Here is a 21,187-nt window from a genome sequence, read left to right as displayed (position 1 = left end):
TTTCTCAGGATAGAGATGGAGACAGAAACTATGGCGTCAACAGGCAGAACATCCGTCAGATGCAGCTTTCTATTCTGGTTCTGTTTAAGTTCTCGGTCACATTTTAAAAAACGTGCTTCATCATTATTTTCACCTTAGGCTGCTTCTCTTGTGGGCTGACGGTCTTCTGCCGGATCCGCTCCTCGATCTCCTGCTGGCGAGCACGCTGCTTGCGCTCCTGCTCCTCGAGTTTGCGAAGGCGCTCCTGGTACTCGCGCTCCTCCTCCTCGCGGCGCTCTTGTTCCAGGCGCTCTCGCTCTTCACGTTCTAATTTAGCACGAAGACAGACGTTTTCATTTAATAACATCAGTGGCAGACGACCACAAACGGCCTCATTTTATCTCTTGCTGCGGATCCTGATTTCATCTCCTTTATTTCCAGCTGAACAGAAAACTGAAACTAAGACATTTTCTTGATGGTTTCTGTAGCAAACAAAATGCTCTGAATACCGATCATCTGAAGCCATAAGCTGAACGAACCTTTCTTGAGCTGCTCCTCGTGGATTCGCTGAGCCTCCTCCTCCTTCTGGCGGTAGTAAGTGTTGCGACGGTCCTCTTTGCGCTGCCTCTTCCTTTCTTCCAGGCGCTTTTTCCTCTCCTCGACCAGCCGCTCCTCGAACGCTTTTAGTTTTTCCTTTAAAAAAATGGAATAAAAGGCGCTGAATCACGGCCTGAAACGTACCAGTATTCTCATTCAGCAGTCGTCTGCTGCACCGACTTCTACCTCATAAATGAAGCTGCGGGCAGCTGTTATTTTTGCCAGGAAGCCTTCCTTGTCCTCCATCATCCTGGACATCCGCTTCTTGTGCTCCAGAGCCTTTTCCCGTTCGATCTTCAAGTTACTGATCTAAAACGGGAAACATGTCGAGCCTTAGGATTGTGGACACAGCTGGGCGTGGACGTTCTTTGCTTTTTCATCGTTTCCTCACATACCCTCTCCTCCTCTTGGAGCTCCCACAGCTCCATGTCTTTGACACGCTGCTCCTCATAAGCTTTCTTGATGAGAGGAATCTCCTCGAGGCGTTTTGCCCTCTCAAAGTAATCAATCTGGAGAGAAATGTCAATCAGTATTTAATTTCAGTCTAATCTACTTCTTTTTTTAGCACGTAGACTTTAGCTTAAAAGGTCAACCTTCTTCTCCTGATTCTTCAGACGCTCCTGAAGTTCCTTCTTCTCCTTCTCCAGCTGCTCCACCTGTTTAGCCATGATGAAGTCAGGATCCAGCTCCTCCAGGTCCTGTGTCAAAATAAGATAAAGAAATGTAAAAATCCTGATAGTTTAAAACATGAAGTTCCTTTCAACAGAACCAAGACGTTTTAGGTGTTTAGGTTTTACCTCAATGTCGATATCCTTGAAGGCTTTGGCTCCCAGTTCAGTTTTCTTGATCTGCTCCAGCCGTTCGCGGACCGTCTTCTTCTTGATCTGTTCGTGCTCCTGCATGATGCGCTCCTTCTCCCGCTCTTTGGCCTCCTGCCGCAGACGCTCCTCCTCAGCTTTGCGGACCTTCTGCATCTCGGCCTCTCGCTGTTCCAGCTCCTCCTTCTCTCGCTGGATGTTGAGGCTTTCCAGGCGCTCCTTGCGCTCTTCGATGGTCTGCCTGCGGGCCAGGATGCGCTGGTGATCCTTGCGAGCGTTTTTCAGGTAAGCGGCGATGGCCTGCTGATTGTGTTCATCGCGCTCTTGCTGGAAAGGAGGAAGAAAAAAGAAGCAAGTTGTGATCAGAGCAAAGCTGACGGCACCGTAATCACCTACTGCAGTAACAGGAGCAAACACTTCAACCAGCTCGCAAACTGAACTCTAACAATTATACAATAAATTCATTTTAACACAAATATTTATGCAGTTTTTTTGGCTGTTTAGAAGGCCTACATGTTTTCATCTCTTTCATTATTAAATTTTTCTTTTGAGGCCTGAAGTGGGTGTTGTAGAGCGCCACGTTGTCCACTGACAGATGGTATAGGCAAGATTCTGCAACCTGTGGCTCTTAACTTTGGCAACAAACTATATTTTTATTATGGTATTTAAATGTAATAATGATAATATTCAAAATTAAAAGCTATTTTTTTGGAATAATTGTGAATGATGCTAAAAGTTCCAGTAATATTTAATTTTAAATCAATATTTTTTTCATTATGTTGGAAACTATGATTTTTTTTTTACATCATTATCCACAAATAACATCCTGTCCATCCTCTTTCTTCAAACATCAACATAGACAAAAAAAGGGCGTTTCTTTAATGATGACAACATATTTCCTACAGTAGATCTTTATCAAAAGATTATAACTTGTCTTTTTTCTAAAGGCCAGGCAACATTTGCGGCTCTAAACGAGTTTAATTCAGGTGGACTGGAGGGAAAAAGCCTCTTTAGACTGTAAAGGTTGCAGGCTCCTGATATAGCAGAAAGAGGATCCATGAAGGGGACTTAATGCAAGCATTTCATTTTTCTTACTCAAAGACTCATTGATCAGCTGCTCCTGAAATTGTGCTTCTATAAGTTAAAGGAGAAACACTCTAAGCCTGCGTACATGCAGCTTTTTACGTTCTGGGTTTCATATTTCTGTTATTTCCCCCTATCAGTGTTTCTGTGAATCTTATTTCTAACCAACCAAGTCTTTAAAAACAACTTTTAGAACCTGCCTGATTCAGCTCTCAGGCTATAGTCACCTAGCCTCGTGAGACCATCCTGATCTCGCGAGCTTTCAAGGTTTCACTTGCAGATCAGTCTGGCTACTTTCCGTTAAAGAAAATTTGGAGCCGTTCACCAAACGAACGTCCAATCAGCGTTGGCTTTGAGACGGGTTGAGGTGTGACGCAACGGGAAGCGCGACAGTTCAGTCTAAAGAACATGGCGGCTTCAGTCGATGAAACTAGCGTTAGCGTGGCTATCGAGCAAGTTTTATCGGAATTACAGAGTATTTCTTTGCTGAGCTAACGAGCCTTTACCTGCAGCAGCAAGAGTAGCTTGGCTTGTGGTTGTGTTTTCGTCGTCGCTCTGTTACGAGTGACGACGAATCTGATTGGTTTATTTGGCCCGTCTATCACCAACATAGGCCAATCAGCTAACCAGTATTTTCGCCCCTTCCCAAAATTACTTCAACGGAAGGTTTCCAGATGGATATGCGGAGCAAATCTATCTGGCGGAGTCAGGTAAATAGTCACCATGAGGGCTTTGATAGTTTAAACTGACAAACACATTATTTAAGGTTTTACTAAAAAATCCTGAAAGCTAAGCTCTGAAAACCAGAAGTGGTCGATTAAATGGACTAGCCACACAGATCAGGACAGGTGGCGAGCATTCGGTGAGCGAGGAAACTCACCAGGTTGGTGGCGGGTTTGATGACCTGGATGGCTTTAGCTAAAGAAGCAGACATGGCCGTCAGCTGGTTCCTGATCTGCTCTGACGGCATGTTCTGCAGGAACGGACCGACTGGAGAATCCTCCTTGGTCGAGTAGTTCAGGTCAGAGCCAAAGCTCAAAGTTCGAGACGTGTGGTCGATTCGGACCTACGGCAAACATTAAAAAAACCAAAGACAAGTTGTGTAAAAACACTTGAACTGCTCAGGAGCTGGACGACTTCGTCCAATCAGCAGCGGCCTGCGCGGTCACCTGGAGGTCACAGTGGCGTGCGGCGTCCACGATGGAGCGCTCCAGCTGAAAGGCGTCCACGAAAGGAACCAGGGTAGCCAAGCGGCTGAACTCGATGCTCTGGTAGATCTGAGCGACCTGAGGAAACAAACCGACCAATCAAACGCGTCCTGGGGTTTCAGTCATCGTCCGGCGGGGTTAGACAGAGGAGGGTTTACCTGCTGCAGGAGCCTGAGGATGGTGTTACTCTGCAGGTGTGGGACGTACTGCTGCAGATCCGCCTCCTTCTCAGCCTGATCCCGGACCCAGTTCAGCACCTGAGACAACAGCAAGTCAACAATCGACATAATTCGGATTAGTAATCCAGCGGATACACGCGCGTCTCGCTAAAACAGAACACCGTTTATCTATTACCCTGATTCAACTTTAAAAGTGAAACCCTAAAGTAGATATTTCCATAAGTGTTTAGTAAATGCTGCGTTTTTTTTGGTAATAAAAACTCCAGAACTCATCGTCGAGTCGTTTATATTATTGTATTTTCTGGATTTTAGCCATAATCAATAAAAATGAACACCTGACAGTAGGGCTGGGCGATATGGATTAAAAAATAAGTCTCCGATTTTATCATACCAAATCCGATTAATCGATTTTTTTTCCTCCTTTTTGTTTCATAAAAAGAAATTAAAGAAATTATTTTAAAACCTTGCTTTTGTTGACCTGAATTCAAAGTGCAACTAAAAACAAGCTGTGAAACATGTAAAACAAGATGGCAGCCGTGCCATTATAAACAATGAAAATATAACAAAACATTTGCTGCCTCGTATTATAGTAAAAAAAAAAAAAAAGTTTCTACTCAACAATATTTTGATATACAATATGAAATACATGAAAATACATTTGCCTAAACATATATTCAGCATCACATGCTGTTCTCTTCATGGAAACCCAATGAGTGTATTGGCAAAATAAAATCCAGATTTTCCAAAAATGAAATCTTAAAGAATTGTAAATTCGAATTAATCGATTAAATCGATTTATCGCCCAGCCCTACCTGACAGCTAGAAATACGTCACTCAGTGATCAATAAATCTACGAGCTTCCCTTTTTGAAATAAAGGGAAGCTCGTAGATTAGTGATTATTTCAGAGACACGTCTGTAAATGTGTGACATCAGCAGGAAAGCGAGCGGCCGCCTACCTTGGTCACTCGTCCGCTCAGCTTGAGGGGGTGAAAGTCGACCTCCAGCCAGTTGTAAAGCTCCTTCACTTCAGGCAAAATGTACTGCAGCAGGTTAAACCGCACCTGCAGGGAGGGGGGGGGGGGGGGGGGGGGACGTTCATAGACGCATTTATACGAGCATTTAACAGCAGCCAGAGGTGGAGGAGCGTCTCTGAGCCAGCTTACCATGTCGTTGATGAGGCTCTGGCGGGTCGGGGGGGACTGCAGGCCCAGGAGGGTGGCCAGCCTGCGGTGTTTCTCCACGATGATGCCGTCCATGTCCAGCAGCCGGGCGATGTCGGTGCGCTCGGGGGTGATGGGAATGGACAGGGTGGCCAGGAGGACTCTGGTGGACATCCTGAGGAGTAGAACCAAAGCTTTCAGCCCGCGTTCTCAGCTGCTGGCCTGAAACGCAGCGCTCGGCACCAGGAGGGCCCGGTTACCTCTGCATCTCGTCCGGGGTCAGGTTCTTGCGCATTTCCCTCGACAGGTGGTAGAGGCGGTGGAGGGTGCACGCGTGGAAGAGAGCGTTCCCGGACTTCCAGAAGACGGTGGAGACTTTGTTGTAGTAGTTGGCCATGAGCTGGGGCTTGGGGGGCTTCTTGGAGAGCGCGAACAGGCCGTGGATGTCCTCTACGGCCTTAAACGCTTCCTGGGAAGATCAGAGGCAGAGAAAAGGCATCAGCAGCTCGTCCTGGAAGCATCCTGGCAGTAAGTCACGCTGTTCCTGCTTTATTTTACAATAAAGCAGGAACAGCTAGGATTAAATTACATTCAGCTTTTAACTTTTGCTCTCTCTCTTTTTCTTCATAGTAGGTACACCTGGTCTGGTGTTCTGTTAACTGTGACATCATCCAGAGAAGACGGCTCACCCGCTACTACCATCTAATGTAGAACAGATTACAGGATCAATGTGTGCTTCTGTGCTTTTTTGTTTCTCTTGTTGTGTCTCTGTTCTGTCTTCTGTAACCGCAGTCGGTCGAGGCAGATGACCGTTCATACTGAGCCCGGTTCTGCCGGAGGTTTTTCCTTCCCGTTAATGGGTGGTTTTTCTTCCCACTGTCGCTTCATGCTTGCTCAGTATGAGGGATTGCAGCAAAGCCATGTACAATGCAGACGACTCTCCCCCAGGAGTGAATGCTGCTTGTCGGGACTTTGATGCAATCAACTGGTTTCCTTATATAGGACATTTTGACCAATCTGTATAATATGATTGAACTTGACTTTGTAAAGTGCCTTGAGATGACATGTTTCATGATTTGGCGCTATATAAATAAAATTGAATTGAATTGAATTCACAATTATTTAACAACACAAATTAAACCCTATTCCGCTGCTTATATGTGTGCCAACCCTAGGCGTGCCACAGAGCCGTCTGATGTTGGAACCGACGGAGGAACCGACGGAGGAACCGACGGAGGGACCGACGGAGGAACCGACCTGCCACAGCTCCATGCTGATGGCGCTGTCCAGCTGCACCAGGCGCGTCTCCAGGTGCATGGACTGGCTCTCCGGGTTGTTCAGGTTGATGGCGGTGCTCTGGTTGTGGTGCCGCTGGATCTGACCCAGGTGCATGCGCAGGTTGTCGCACAGCTTGCGGAACTCCGCCTTGCGGGTGTACTGAAGGCAGAACTTAAAAGCTGCACCAAGAGAAAACAGCGATCAGATTTATGTGACTTTTTTTTTTTTTTACTCCACACGTTTTCTTCTGGCAAATCTTTAGAGACGTGGAACCATTAAAAGGAACATTTCACGTGTTCTCTGAGGCATGAAAGGATGTTCTACTAGTCTCAACCTGCAGCCTGGGGTGGAGGGGATAAGGAGACTCGCCCTTAACCAGACTCTTACAGGTGTATTGAGTGTAGACAGCAAACATTAGAGGTATAAATTCTGATTAGGGCTGGACGATGTGCTCAAAACTTTTAGCACAATATTTTCTTTATTTTGGTCAATACGATATAAACAAAACAAAAGCCTGACTGCAGAGAATGCCCACAGCAGATGCCTGTACAATATAAAACTCCTGTAATATAACATTTTAGAGATATTTGCTTCAGAAACTGAAGCCCATAAAACTAATGTATTCACAGACTAATGTATCTGTAGGCTAATATTATCTAGGCAGCAGCAAACAGACTTAAATCGGAGGCAACCGGCGATATTCAGTAGATGTTGAATTATTGTCCACCCCTAATTCTGAAGGCGTAAATAATTATCAGCAGCAGAAACCAGATACTTTTGTTGCCGTGCATCTCCTAAGAACAGGAAGTGAAGAACGTGCTGCGATTTTCTTTAGGAAATGTGGGAGGACTCACTGGAAGTAAAAAAATTAAATGAGTAGAGCTCACATCACAGGCAGCGTTAGCTAAAAGCAACTCTTTAGGGTGGACCCACATGTTGACAGAAAGTGGACCAGTAGAGCCCAAGTGGTGCAACACGACCCACATGAACCGATTATGTGGAAAAACGTGAGACTTGCAGCCAGTCCACGGCTGCTGACCAGACACCAGGGAGCGTCTGAGGACAAAACGTTGACCATCATCGCTGCAGGACTACCTTGCTGGGCGATGTCATGATACAGGCGCTCCACCTTGGAGTTGTTTCTCAGCAGGTCCAGGCACTGGCGGTAGGACTCCCACAGGAACTTCACCCACGGCGTGAGCAGCAGGCGATCTGTACGGTCCTGCGTGTCCTCTCCACTCACGGCACTCAGCAGCACACTACAACAACAACAACAACGACGATGTTAGGAAGGCATTTAGATCAACAAACGGTCCCAGAGGGCGTTACCGACGGCTTTAACTGAGACCCTGTAGCTTTTCTGAACCTGACGGAACGACAACTTTACCTTTCTGGAGTCTGGATGTTGTCCAGGTCCTCAATGTCCAGTACCATCTGCTGCGACTCTTCTTTAGCCGTCTCCGTTTTCTCCTCCGCCAGTTTGAGGTAGGCGCGGACCACATCTTCCAGAGATTTGATGTTCACCTGAGGGGGCAGAAAAAAAAAGGCTTCAGTGTTGCAGGATGTGGACAAAACGACAGCTGCTGCCGCCTTTACGGTGTCGGGCTCACCTGCTGGCAGATGTTCTTGTACTGGTAGAGACCCTCCTTGGCCAGGTGGCTCTTGCGCAGATCCACACACAGCTCCAGGTACTTGAGCATGATGGGCTCGTGGATCTTCTGCCATGTTCGGTGCTTCTTGCTCTTGATGACATCGTACAGAACATCCAAGGCCGGCTGCTTTTTGCCAACCTCGAGAAATTCTGTTCAGACACAAGTCAGAGGAGTGCCTTTAATGAGCGTGGAAATGTAAAAAAGGCTAAAAATATACACGGCTTATACACGAGGAGAGCAGCTGGAAACGACAAACGGTCGGACGACCAGGAGCTAGAGTCGTAAATGAGACTCGGCAGTAAGAAGGTAAGGTGTTCAATTTAAAGCCTTAGAGCCAAGAAGGTTGTTTCACTGAGTTCATCGTTGACATTTCTATTTCAGATGCTAATGATGGAGGCATTTGTTTGACTTTGTTTCTACAATCTGATTTTTTTTAAGTGGTCGTTCATGCTACTAATAAACGCTGCTGTCATCGTATTTCTGTCTGATTGGCTCTAGAGCGCAAAGCGACCGGCATGCGTAGATAACAGGAGCCGTCACAGAGCAGGGCGCTGTTTACGCACGTAATGGTGAATGTAATTGTTGTAGAAGAGTTCAATAAAGTTTCATAATTTTTTTTTTTTTAAAACGTGGATACCTGCCGGCAGCTGTCTTTGTTATGATTAGAAAGCTATAAATTTTAATCCCGATTAAAATAAGCGTGATAATCTGCATATTCATGCTTGCTTATTCTCCCTTGTGATTCCGTCTTTTCTCTCTCTGATAGCAAAAAGATTTCCTCAGTTTATAAGAGGTTAAATCTTTCCAGGGTTTCCCACAGAAAACGAGTTGATCCAGGCAGTTGTGGATCTCTAACAACAGCTCCTGGCGCTTAGCTGATAAACTAATAACAGGTAAAGAGTTTGGTTCACTGACCGGGAAGTTTCCTTTCATACGGGAACTTTGCTGACCGTTTTATGTTTAACTCAAACATCGAGGCTTTTAAAATAAACAAATTATTGGCGGGGCGGTGGGTTTGAAAAGTAATTAAAATGTTGTCAAAGCCGAACACGACCGCTGCAGGGTGGGAGTTTGTTGGCATTTAAACCAAACGTCACTACCTGCTTAATTTGTCTGAGGCTGTAGGTGAAGAGGATATGCATGCGATATTATACTCTTATCATATTCGTTGAAAAAGGTCTCTCCAAATGACAATAATATGATTTGTCACAAAAAGTTTTCGTCCAGCTAAATTTGTTATCGTGACAGGGCTACTGTTGAGGAATGGGAGCCGACAATATTAAGACCACAGCATATCTAGACAAAGTAATGTAGAGACGGATAAGATGTGACATCAACGCTCAGACTGTGGACTCTGAAAAATGTCCGATACGTACAAGTGGCACAAATCAGATTTTTTTTTTTTTGGGTGAAAAGATCAGAGTTGGGCCGCTTAAACTGCCGTGAAAAAAAAGGGGAAATGTGTTGCATACGGGCAAATCTTATTTGCCCGTATGCGATCGGATTTAGGTCTCATTCCTCTGTAGTGTGAATGTAGCCTAAGAGCTCAATCAGACAGCTAACCTCCACCCCAGATAAGACTTATAGCAAGCCTTTGCTATTAATGTCTGTCTGTTTTTTCTGGTCCTTCTTGTTCATTTAAGGGTTCATAATTTACTGGGTTTGGATTTTCACAAAACATTTTGAGTCCTTTGTATTGTGGTTACCTGAATTTATTAAAAACAGTGTTTGTGGTGTTGCATTAACATACATCCACAGGTGTGTCTCCACAGCGGCTTGAAGACCTGCTAATCTAAGCGGAAGTAAACTTCTATGTCTAAAGTTATATATAAAGTTATATAAAAACTTAAATGGGCCATAATTTGTTACTAGGATAATTTGGAAAACATATTTAAGAACACATTTTGGTATTACCTTCAGTAAATATTGATACAAGTGTGTCTATTTAGGACCCATCTACACCCGGAGTGACTGATTGACCCCACAGTCGTGTTTTCTGGACCACCGGAGGGGAAGCCGGAGTACCCGGGGAGAAGCCATGCCCGCACAGGGACAACATGCAGACAGACCCGGAGGCGCCAGTCTACCATCTGCTCCCCTAATTTACCCGAAATCAAACTTTAGTCACAATCCTGTCCAACATGACCGCCATTTGTTACTTTTTAGCATTTTTTCCTACTGTCAAAAACTTTACCGATATTACCCGTAGTCACGGTCACGCGGGAAAAAAACGTTGAAAACGGTTTAAAACGGTTGCAGCTAGGCCCCAACCAGCGTGTGAACGCTGTCAGCAGGTTAGCGCGTATATAATTAAGACACCCGTAACAAGACAGTGTAAAAAAAATTGTCATTGTAAATTATATGTCGTTGCCAAATAATAATAACGCCAATACAAAAATATGTCAGTGTTAAATATCCAGAGTGAGGGGCACAAACGCGGCCTAGATGTGGCGCCAGCTAGCTTAGCTCCGCCATCCCGACTAGCATTAGCGGTTAGCATCGCCGAGGCGAACGCGGCTCGGCTCGGCATTGAGCCGGGACGCCGCTCCCACTCACCGTTCGCCCGCTTCAGGGCGTTCTCTGGCCGCTGGAAATACGCCGGCATCTTGCTGGTGTGTTAGTGGGACTCTAAGGGGACTGACTTGGTTAAAACTGGTCCAAATGTCACCAGTCCATCCAGGCCACGCACTCACTCGCGGCGACGGCGCTGGCTGAAAGGAAGAGCCTCGTGAACGACCAGGGCAAGGTTGCCAGATGCGGTTCAAATTTCCGCTTTAGGGCAGAGTCTCAGACTAAAAAACGTGAAATGGGCCTTTTTTTCCACCAGCTAGGTGGTTGAAGTTACTTTTTATATTTAATGCTAAACATTTCATATGCGTATGAACACAATACTCGGCTTTTAGGGCTTGTAAGCGTTTGAAAAGTCAAGGTCAGTTGCACCAAACAGTCCCGTTTTGTCCAGGGGCACCTCCATAATTTGTAAGGGGTTGCCAGTTGGGGGGCCACCAATGTCCTTGCACACCATATAATTTCATAGGAAAATTAAACTTATATCTAAGAAAAAAACTTGATCCTCTTTAGGATTATTTTTAGACAGCGTAATAATATGTAAAACCAAGTTTTTACATACATATACAACAGAAATCTCCTGGTTTGATGTTTTGTTAAATCCTACAAATTGTGTCTATAAATACCGCAACATTTCTACTTTTTTGAGCCAAGTATGTCGTTCTGGTGTCACGCAAGCCAAAAAGGTAAAAGTATGTTAATATTTACAAATATTAAAATAAATGTTGAAGCCAAGAAAAATTTCTTATACACTGTTCCCACAGTTTAAAGTTCTTTTACTGGGATAACACAGAATATGGCAGTGATCTGAGTTGTCTCTCGTTGTACAGAGCAGAGAGCAGCATTGGTCAACTAAAAGAAATACATTAATCGTTATACGTTTTATGGCAATTTTTTTTATACCATGGTCTAGGTGAATATTGATTGGCTGCAGGGTGTCCATTAAGACGTGTTATTGGACAAAATTTCAGCTTGAATAACGTCAGAATGAGAAATATTAAATAGTACTCTCAATCAATTTCTTGTGAAAAACTTAAAATTTTAATGGTGAAACGTATTAGTAATTAATTTGATATTTATTTATTTCATAACTGACCACGGTATAAGCAGGATAATGCAGTTTGAGGTCTCCATTATCAGAAACAAATAGACTTCGTGTACATGCCTCCGCGTCGTCCTTTATTTTGTGATAATTGACACCTCGTCCGACATTATCCCTTACATATTTTATAACTTTTTCATTCTGTATTTACTTTACTTTGTCTTGGAAAATTGTGAAGCAAAGTTGGTCAGCCTTGGTTGTTTTTGAAAATGTTGTATGCAAATAAATTTTATATTGACACAAATGTTTTGGCTAAAAACTTGAAACTGTTGTAATTTTGCTCTAATTTAGCAATCTCATGACAGTGGAAATTAGAAGAATAAAAAATCTCTATTTTTTTGTCCAAAACTTGTCAGGGTGTTTAAGCAGTGCTAAATTCTAGGCCTAAATTTTCTTGGCTCAACTCTTCCTAAAGGGGGGTTTTCAACCAACCTGGCAGCGCCGGGTGAACAAAGTTCCCGGATGCATTTCCCTCATGATGCGTTCAACATCGGTGTAAAATCCCAGACACTAGATTGACAACAAGATTTAACGAGTTGCAAAAAAAGAAGAAAGATTTTAATTAAAAAAAAAAAAAAAAAAGAAAGAAAAAAAAGTTTTTATTTAAAAACAAAAAGCTAAAAAAAGGGATTTTTATTTTAGAAAAAGTAAAAAAGAGATTTTTATTAAAAAAGTAAATAAAATAAAAAAGATTTTTCGTTCAAAAAAGGAAAAAATTTAAAGCATTTTTATTTTAAAAAAGTAAAAAGAGAAATTTATTTTGAAAAAGGAAAAAATTTAAAGGATTTTTATTTTAAAAAAAGTAAAAAAAGAAATTTATTTTGAAAAAGGAAAAAATAAAAAGGATTTTTATTTTAAAAAAGTGAAAAAAGAAAAAAAATATTTTTATTTAAAAAAAAATGTAAACAATAAAAAACTTTTTTACTTTAGAAAAGTAAAAATAAGACGGGTTGTAAAACAAACAATTACAGACATGTTTTTTTTTTAAGTCTAAGGTAGATTAAGACTTTTATAAAGCTGACCTAAGTTTTTCATTCTTCAGCAAAGCAAATTATTCGGTTCATCTGCAGTTTTCCTAACGGGTATAATGTAAAAACACAAATCCCGTTTAGAGGTCCACTTCCGCTCGCCTTGAACGCACCGACAGAGCTTCCTAACGGCAGCCTGTGATTGGCTGTGAGCGCCGTGGCCCCGCCCCCGCTAGTCCCGGAAGAGGGAAGAGGTTCTGCAGAGAGAGAGAGCTGATGGAGAAAGTCTGTTGACAGCTGAATTTCTCCTCCAACCCGTTGACCAGACTTGTCATGGTCGGTGTTACCGATCAACCCAGAGTCGTTTTTGGACATTTGACCGTTTGAGGAGCTCTGAGGTTCTTCTGGGCTCGACCTGCGTCCACAGAAAAAAAGCTCTTCTGCAGTTAACGCGTGAACTGTGACCGTCTCCAGTGGCATGGGACATGGCAACAACTGAGGCGCAGCTGATGTTGAGCGTCGGACTAATCGGTAAGCTTCCATCCATCATTGCCTGCTGTTTTTAAAGCGCGTTTTTTTATTTTTTTTATTTAAACAGCTGAAGTTGGCGCTTCAGGACTGGCGGAGGGTCACATGACGCCGGTGTGAGCCAGATGTGCTGCATCAGCAGGAGCAGGGCTCACAGGTCCTCCTGTTGGCCATGAAACACGCATGGAAGCCCTTTGACACACAGTTCATCTGGTGTTCTCCTACGATAAAGCACTTTGCAAAAGTATTCACACCCCTTTAACTTTTCATATTTTGTCACTTTACAACCTCTGTTTTTAAGGTACTTTAGTAGGATTTCATTTGCTAGACGGAGAGGAGCACGTGATTGAGACATTAAAGGAAATTTGTAGCTTATATCCGCATATTTCTGTATAAATCGTCATTTTTGTTCAAATAAAACTCAGAAAAGTGAGGCATGCAGACCCATTCCCTCCAATGCTCCTGAAGAAAACCCTGTGCAACCCCAACCGTCCCCAGAAGTCGCCCTGACCAAGGTTACAGTGGTTAACTAACAACCCGTATGCCCTCCCCCCCACAGTGGAACATGGTGGTGGCAGCGTCATGCCGTGAGGATGCTCTGATTCAGCAGGGACAGAGAAGTAGGCGGAGCAAAAGTATCAGAAAACCTGATAGTTTCAGCAGGACGACCCTAAACAAGCAGCCAGAACCGCAGTGGAATGGCTGAGACTAAAGCATAGGAACGTCCTAGTCAAAGCCCAGAGCTAAATCTGACTGAGAATATGGGGCAGGGCTTGAAAATGAGCGACCATAGCCGCGCTCCATCCAAAGCGCCTGAGTTTGAGCTTTTTTTGCACAGCAGATTGGGCAGAAATGTCGGTGTCTAGGTCTGCATACCAGGAGGAGACTTTCCCCCCATCAGATCTGTAGCTGTAGTGGATCCACATAGTATCGACTCACGCAGGCTGAACACAGGTGCTTTTCAGATATATATGTGAAAACCGTGTGTGGATTTCCTTCCACCTGACTTCTCTGCGTTTAATCACATAAAATCCCCATAAAGTGCGTCGTTCTGCTCAGCTTCATGAGCCCAGAATCATTTCTGAAGCTCTCGTTTGACGTGTTCTCCACCACCAGAGAAAGATGTGAACGGAGACACGCTGTGGGTGTGGTGTTACCCGTCCATCAGCCCCGAGCTGAGGCAGCTGCTGCTCAGCAAGTGCTGCCTGACCCAGGACGGCCGGGATTTCCACACCTTTGTGTTCGGCCAGTTCAGCCGGACCTGGTACTACATCACCACGGCGGAGGTGCAGGAGCCCACGGCACTGAAGAAGGTACCGGCAGCGCCGCCGCTCTGCTTGGTAAGTGTGCATCTCTGCTGATGTCTGTCGCTTTCTTCCTCTCCAAGGTCTCCCATTTCTCGATAGCCGTGACGGCGAAGGACTTCAACCCGGAGAAGTACGCCGCTCTCAGCAGGATACTCTGCAGGTAACGGCGTCTCGCAGCGCACGTTCCTGCAGCGCTTGACCGGGCCTCACCGGCGTGCCGACGCTTGCTTTTCAGGACGTACGTGAAATACGGCAGTCCGGTGAAGATGATGGAGGCGTACGTCAGCGTCTTCACCAAGGGGATCTGCCAGAACGACGAAAACGGCTCGTTTCTCATCAAAGACTACGACGTCCGGAAGGCGTACCTGGCAGGTTCAGTCAAAGGTTGGACCTGCACTGTTTTATGATCAGCAGCAGCCTCACTGCTTTATCGGTGAAACACGTGACAAAAACCTTAGCTGGGTTGAAACTAGGGCTGCACACTTAATCGCATTTTCAATATAATCCCAATTAAAAAAAAAACTAAATTTCCATATCGCATAGGTCCGCAGTTTTTGGGTTACATAACAATTAAAATACACAGATGCGTCATTTTGGTGTCAGTAAAATTTTTTAAAAAAAGTAAAAGTGGGTTTGTCTCCACATGGAAGGAAGAGAGCTGCAGCAGTGAGATAATCTAATTTTATTACTTTTTTCAGAGTTTATATAATCAAACTGTTTTACCAGAAACTTTCAGGAATCTCACCACAGCATTAAGTTCTGGTCAATCAGTTTAATACATAGATTTTTTTGTTGGTTTCACTTTATGTTCAACAAGGATTAATGTCCAAATCAACTAAAAGCTGTTCTCTTGAATAATATTCTGATTAATAAAAACATTAAAAGTTCTCGTTTTAAATAGTCCTTGTTTACAAACATCTTTATCTAGAGGCCATTTTTGTTGCTTGTAGTTTAATGCAGAGAAAAGTCAAAATCAAATAGTTTTGGTTGAAATATATCGTAGGCAGAACGCAATCTTTTCTGCTCCGAGTTGAGATGCAGCGGCTCTTTTAGCACCTGATCTGCACAGCAATGAAACAGATTGATTTATTGTTTGCATATGTTTAAAAAGACATGATAAATTAAACTGAACCAAAAAAATCGCATTAAATCGCAATATTAAGATAAATAAAATCGCAATTTTTATTTTCCAAAATCGTTCAGCCCTAGTTGAAACACTCAGCTGCTAAATATTTCCTGTTTATCCTCCTTTTAACAACAGTTACAGCCAGACAACCTACCTGAAGTTCGTAGGTCCTCCTGTTCTCTGACACCCTTAATGAGGTCAGAGGCAACAAATAGTCCACCTGTCTGCCATCACCTGCAGTATAAATCCAGCTTCTGGCCCCAGAGGTTTGTTAGAGAACATTAAGGGTCAGAGCAGAGAGGCTAGGGAGAAAGTTCTGGTTCTGTTTAAAGCTGGGTTCTAGAACAACATCCCAACCTTTGAACACCTCCAGAGCTCTGTTTAGTCCGTCATGGAGAGATGATGAAGAAGTAAAGTCCAGGGCGACTCTGGGGGAGCTGCGGAGATCCACAGCTCAGGTGGAAGAATCTGTCTCCAGGACAGCTACCAGGCACGCCCTCTACAACTCAGACCTTTTTAGAAAGGGTCAGAAGAAGAACGCTGTTGTTAGAAGAAGGTCCTAAGAAGTCATGTTTGCAGTTTGCCAAACGCTGAGTAGTAAAAAATGAACCAAGATGGATGCAGCTGAATCCTGGGGGGCAAATGTCCCTTTGATGAAGTATTTTATATAATATGGTGACTTCTCAGCTTCATTGAGTCAATAAAACAGTTTAATTTCTAATGAAAACAACCTAGTTTGGTAAGTAGCCTTATTTAGAGCCAAACCAGTTTTTATAATGTGTCATTCTAACTTCTGACGCTGAGAAAACCAAATATACGTGTGTAGCGTGTGTAGTGTGTAGCGTGACGAGCCGGCTCTCTGCTCCCTCCTCCGCCTCAGATGTGGTGTCCCAGTTTGGCATGGAGACCATCATCCTGTACACCGCCCTGATGCTGAAGAAGAGGATCGTGGTGCACCACCCTCGCGTCGAGGCGCTCCTGGAGTTCACCAGGTACGGCGGAGGCGGGGGCTCCACCCCCCCCCCTCCCCTCACTGGGAGCAGTGCTGTGTCGCCTCTGACTCTCCGTCCTCTCTGTGATCAGAGTCCTGCCCGCCCTGACGTGGCACAGGAAAGACTGGTCCGTCCTGCATCCCTACGTCCACCTGACCGACGGCGAGCTGGAGGACCTGAGGAAATGCCCCGGTGAGGTGGCCGACAGCAGGGACCATAATCTGACCGGGGGGGGGGGGACGGTAACTCCTGACGCGTTTGCTCTGTGCACAGGATACGTAGCAGGATTCGTGGACGCGGAGGTGAGCAACAGACCGGACTTGTTCGATGTGTTTGTGCACCTCCCAGATGGCGTGATCACGGTGTCCCAGGGTGCCAAAGGTACGCCGCGTTCAGGGAGAAGCCGATAAACTGCTAATACATGTTGTTGAAAGGGGGTTTTTATTTTGGTAATTCAGTTCAAAGAGTAAAGCACAGTTCACAGGTTTAGTCCAGACAGAGCGATTATTTATGTTCATTTAGACAGTTGTGGTTTGCAGCTAATCAAAACCTGAACTTCGGTTTTCTCAGGAAAATGTAATGTTGCTTAGGTCAAATAAAATGTGTTTTTATACAGAAATGGTTTGTTAGGGCCTGTATAATCACTGAGAAGACTCTACATCACTGCAAAAAGGGAACTAAAAACTAACTAAAACTAAAACTAAAAGTCCAATATTCTTCAAATGAGATTCTATTGGCAAATACTCATATTTACCTGCTCAAATACAGAGTATTTTAACCCCTAAAAAAGACAATTATACACCCTGCACTTGAAATAAGATGATGGAGATGAGCTGTTCCTATTTAAAGTGCAAAAATCTTATTCCATTGGCAGATTGTTTAAACTTGCCTGATCAAATGACAGATAAATACATTAATTTCAAGAACATTTTACTTACTTTTAGTTCCTTTTTCCCCCCTCCTGGTGAAGAGGGCCAGAATATGGACACAGCGTAACCTTTGAGTATTAAAATCAGTTTTTATCGCTTCTGCTATTGAAATTTAATTCAGGCTGGAGGATAATTCAATAACGATATTTATCGACCCATAGACGTATATCCACGATAGAAAAAAGGGTCAATAAAAAGTTCAATAGAATAACAGTTTTCCTTCCTTTTGTATTCTAGCCATATATGTTATTATTAGAGTAACTACATCTTCCCAACCAATCACAACGCAGACTCAGGAACCAAGCTCTGCCCCCTTTCAAAGAGTTCACAGAGCACACGTTCCTTTTCTTTCTTTAAATACTTGTAGTTTTTGGTAAAAAGTTGGTTGAATAAAGGTTTAGTTTGAACTTAGTGTTTGTGTGTTGTGTGTCTAACAATAGGTTGCTAAGCAACAGCATAAAATGTTCAGGGCTGCACCTAAAATATATGTTTTGAATTATCAATACCAATTAATTTGATTTCTATTTTATCCATATGCTTTTTTCTATATCTATATCAGCCCTAATTCCTGTTTTTTTCACTGATATACAAAACTCTGCATACTAAATCTTTATGATGCTTTCTAACCTTTCTGATTGGCTCGCCAACATACCTAATTACATTTTATTTATATATCACCAATTCATGAAACATGTCATCTCGAGGCACTTTACAAAGTCCAATTCAATCAGATTATACAGATTGGTCAAAAAAATGTCCTATCAAAGGAAATCCAGTTGATTGCATCAGTCTTAACAAGCAGCATTGAATGAATAAACCTTTATTTAGATTCACCTGCAGCTTCCTCTGGTGCCGTCAGACTAACGCTCAGCATTTCGCCACAGAGGCCATGACGATGGGGAAGCTGCACAAGGACATCGCCCACGTCATCGTTCAGTCCGCGCAGGACGCCGACCGCTCCGACAGCCAAGTGATCAAGGTGAGAACCCACTCAGAACCGCTGCAGTCGCACCGGGCCTCCCGTCCTCAGCCCGTCCAAACAGCCAAAAACCTTTGATCCGCAGGACATTTCCATCAAGACCAAAGAGGTCCTCACCAACCTGTTCGCCCTGGCCGAGGCGTGCGAAGACTCCAAACTCACGCTGGACGCTCTGAAGCAGCACCGCTTCCCTCCGGCCACCGAGAACTTCCTCTTTCACCTGGCGGCCGCCGAGCAGCTCCTACGGGTGTAACCTCCAGAACCAAGCAGGAGGGGCGGAGCCAGGCGGGGAGCTTCCTGTCTCCTCAGACGCTTTTTATTTTAGTTTTTCTGTCCCGCTTTGAAATCTTTGAGGTGAGGAAGGGAAACGGTCCCTAGCAGCAGGTTTTTATATTCACAGGAGAGAGAACAGGGGGAGACGTTTTATTTCCCCGAGGCGAGCGCGTTGAAGCTCGGCAGTACGAGGCGCTGGAAGTGAACCGACAGCTCTGGTGAGAAGGTGACGTCCAGACGTCACAGACGTGAATGTCATTATTATGGGATTTTAACCGTTTACCTAAAGCATCCCAGGGTGGAAGGACTATGTGTCGTGCAACTTTATTTCCTGCCAGCACACAAGTTTGAATTTATGGGTTTTCTCCATTAAAATATACATAAAAGCTTAAATATATATTTATTTAGCAAGTTGCAGCTCACCTACAGGCTTTATGGCAGCAACAGGCTTCTGGTTCATGCTGCCTGGATAGCTGAGCGCCGTTCTTGAAAGAATCGTTCCTTTTAATCATGTTTCCTTGGACTGACTGACGGCCATCTTTAATCTTCCATAAGGCTGAGGTTGGGGGTCGATCCAGAAGATTAAATGTTGCCCTGGGTCGGTAACTTAACCCCAGGTCGCCTGTTGATCTGTGTATCATGTAAATGTGGCTGTAGGGTGAAGCGTTCTGATTGGTCGATAGGAGTAGAAAGACGTTTAAATTTAGGAAACTTAGTATATGAAGTGAATTTGTCTGCCTTGCATTATAACTAAGTCTGTAAGACTGGATTTGTTTGATCTGCTGTTATATTTAGGGACATGAAGCAGACCCGTCTGTAACGTGCCTTCAGATGGCAATTGCTGTGAATTGGCACAATATAAATGAACTGAAAAATCTAATTTATCGTGTCAGTTGTGATTGCTGATTATAGCCGTGGACAGTTTGGAGAAATCAATTAAGCTAACAGTCGTGTTTTTGGACTGTGGGAGGAACCTGGAGAACAAGACAACGGCATGCAGCAAGGCCTCGGGCCGGGATTCAAACCCAGGACCTTCTTCCTGCAAGGCATCAGAGCTGCTATCTGCACCATTTTGCAGCCCATTAACAGTTTTAGGTGAATGTATGTTTATATCTGGGCCCATATGGATAATTATGACCCTTTTGAGGACAAATCAAAATCCACATTTCAAACTTTGCTGCCAACTTAGTTTAAAGTTGTTTGACGCATCGTCATCCAAACCTGGGAAAAACAGCGGTTTAGATAAATAAGCAGGTAAAACAAATCTGAAATTCATGTTTGTCATGAGTTGACCTGACAGGAATTGAACCCACAGCTGGAACAGCGCCGCTGGCGGCTGTCTGGGTGGCTTTAGGTAAAACACCTGTGGCCTTAAGAGCGACCGCTACAGCTGGAACAATAATTGGCTGTCGTCGTCCCGTCCTCCATCTTTTAAGAGGAGCCTCTGTTTGTTTTTTACCTCCACCGCCATCGCTCTGCTCGCTCCACCTGGACCGACATTTCCTACATTCCAGCTGGTTGCTCGAACACACCACAGCCTCGCCGATAAAGATCCCCACGTCACCAGCTCTGATTGTCAAATTGAGTTAGTGAACAGAAGCTCCTCTGTAGGTCTGATGACCAGCAGCTTTGAGTTTCCCCTGCCTAATCAGAAAGTTTTCTGTTGTACTAATGCGATCAGAGGTTGATTTTTTTGTTTTGTTTTTTAACAAAAGATGCACCGATGCAGGCCACATGCTGAGAAATCCCCTCATTTTCTGCCTGTTTTGTTTGTCCATAAATGCATCATCAGACTGTGGTGCTCAGAGGTGTACGCACACCTGTTAAAATCCCAGAGTTTTGGAGACTATGAATAGTTTTCCTGCTGTTTGTGTGACATTTATCCTGGAAAACAAGAAACGGCTGCGGTCAGCAGACCCGTCACTGGCAGGAGTCTGTCAGCTGAAGCCCAGATCCATCTGAAGGCAGATTAACTGCAGAGCGTACAACCATCACCATGTTTCACCATGTTGGGTTAGTTTTTTTTATTTTTTTAGGGGGGTGGGGGGGGGTGTTATGGTCTGTGCTGTTTCTGTGCCAAACCAACCTTTTGAAACTGTGGCCTTAAACTTCCACTTTAGTTTCTTCAGGCCATAAAACATAAGCCAACGAGGTTCTGTGAGGTTTAGCTCAGCCTTGATGTTTGTTTCTTTTTATTTTTGGCACAAGAAGGTTCTGACTTGTTAATGCAGACGTTTGGAAAGCAGAACAGAACCAGTAATTATTGGAAACGCCTGCAGGTCCATTGTTGTTATTGTCAGAGCCTCCCTGACCAGTTTCTGTATTTTTTATTTTTATCAATAAGGAAAAACGTCCAGTTTTCCTGTATTTTCTCCAGGTATTGTTCACTAATGTAACGCCGGGCGCTTCTCCTGACTGATACCTTTTTATACAATTAGATCCGTTTTGATCTTTTATCTC

The 21,187-nt window shown here is 44.0% G+C and overlaps 2 protein-coding genes across 3 annotated transcripts; one reads left to right on the top strand and one right to left on the bottom strand.

Annotated features, from left to right (window-relative positions):
- Positions 1-133: 133 nt before the first annotated feature.
- On the bottom strand, positions 134-10,690 carry eif3s10 (eukaryotic translation initiation factor 3, subunit 10 (theta); the record flags this gene model as incomplete). Its single annotated transcript, XM_036126718.1, is given in 17 exon segments — positions 134-306; positions 519-672; positions 763-885; positions 972-1,085; positions 1,170-1,274; positions 1,374-1,721; positions 3,358-3,543; positions 3,647-3,763; positions 3,844-3,942; positions 4,822-4,926; positions 5,029-5,200; positions 5,286-5,494; positions 6,283-6,482; positions 7,399-7,562; positions 7,691-7,827; positions 7,914-8,104; positions 10,512-10,690. Coding segments are annotated over 17 exon segments (2,646 nt in total), but the record flags the coding sequence as incomplete, so codon positions are not given.
- Positions 10,691-12,833: 2,143 nt separating this feature from the next.
- Positions 12,834-20,318, top strand: dennd10 (DENN domain containing 10). Of its 2 annotated transcripts, XM_012853044.3 has the most exons (9): positions 12,834-13,124; positions 14,238-14,434; positions 14,509-14,588; positions 14,664-14,812; positions 16,435-16,546; positions 16,638-16,738; positions 16,820-16,927; positions 18,360-18,454; positions 18,540-20,318. In XM_012853044.3, the coding sequence occupies exons 1-9, from the start codon at positions 13,079-13,081 to the stop codon at positions 18,705-18,707; spliced, it is 1,056 nt and encodes a 351-aa protein (XP_012708498.2). In that variant the 5' UTR covers positions 12,834-13,078; the 3' UTR covers positions 18,708-20,318. The 2 variants fall into 2 exon arrangements, with proteins under 2 accessions (XP_012708498.2, XP_035982612.1); XM_036126719.1 differs by lacking the exon at positions 18,540-20,318 and having other exon boundaries at positions 18,304-18,454.
- Positions 20,319-21,187: the final 869 nt, after the last annotated feature.

This window comes from Fundulus heteroclitus, chromosome 22, assembly GCF_011125445.2.
Source record: "Fundulus heteroclitus isolate FHET01 chromosome 22, MU-UCD_Fhet_4.1, whole genome shotgun sequence".
Classification (NCBI taxonomy): Eukaryota; Metazoa; Chordata; class Actinopteri; order Cyprinodontiformes; family Fundulidae; genus Fundulus; species Fundulus heteroclitus.
This window is presented reverse-complemented; position numbering and strand designations above follow the sequence as displayed.

Coding starts and splice junctions, on each gene's coding strand:
- dennd10 (XM_012853044.3), top strand. CDS start 13,079: ATGGCAACAACTGAGGCGCAGCTGATGTTGAGCGTCGGACTAATCG. Junction 14,813..16,434: donor CCTGGCAGGTTCAGTCAAAG/GTTGGACCTGCA, acceptor CCTCCGCCTCAG/ATGTGGTGTCCCAGTTTGGC. Junction 16,928..18,359: donor GGTGTCCCAGGGTGCCAAAG/GTACGCCGCGTT, acceptor ATTTCGCCACAG/AGGCCATGACGATGGGGAAG.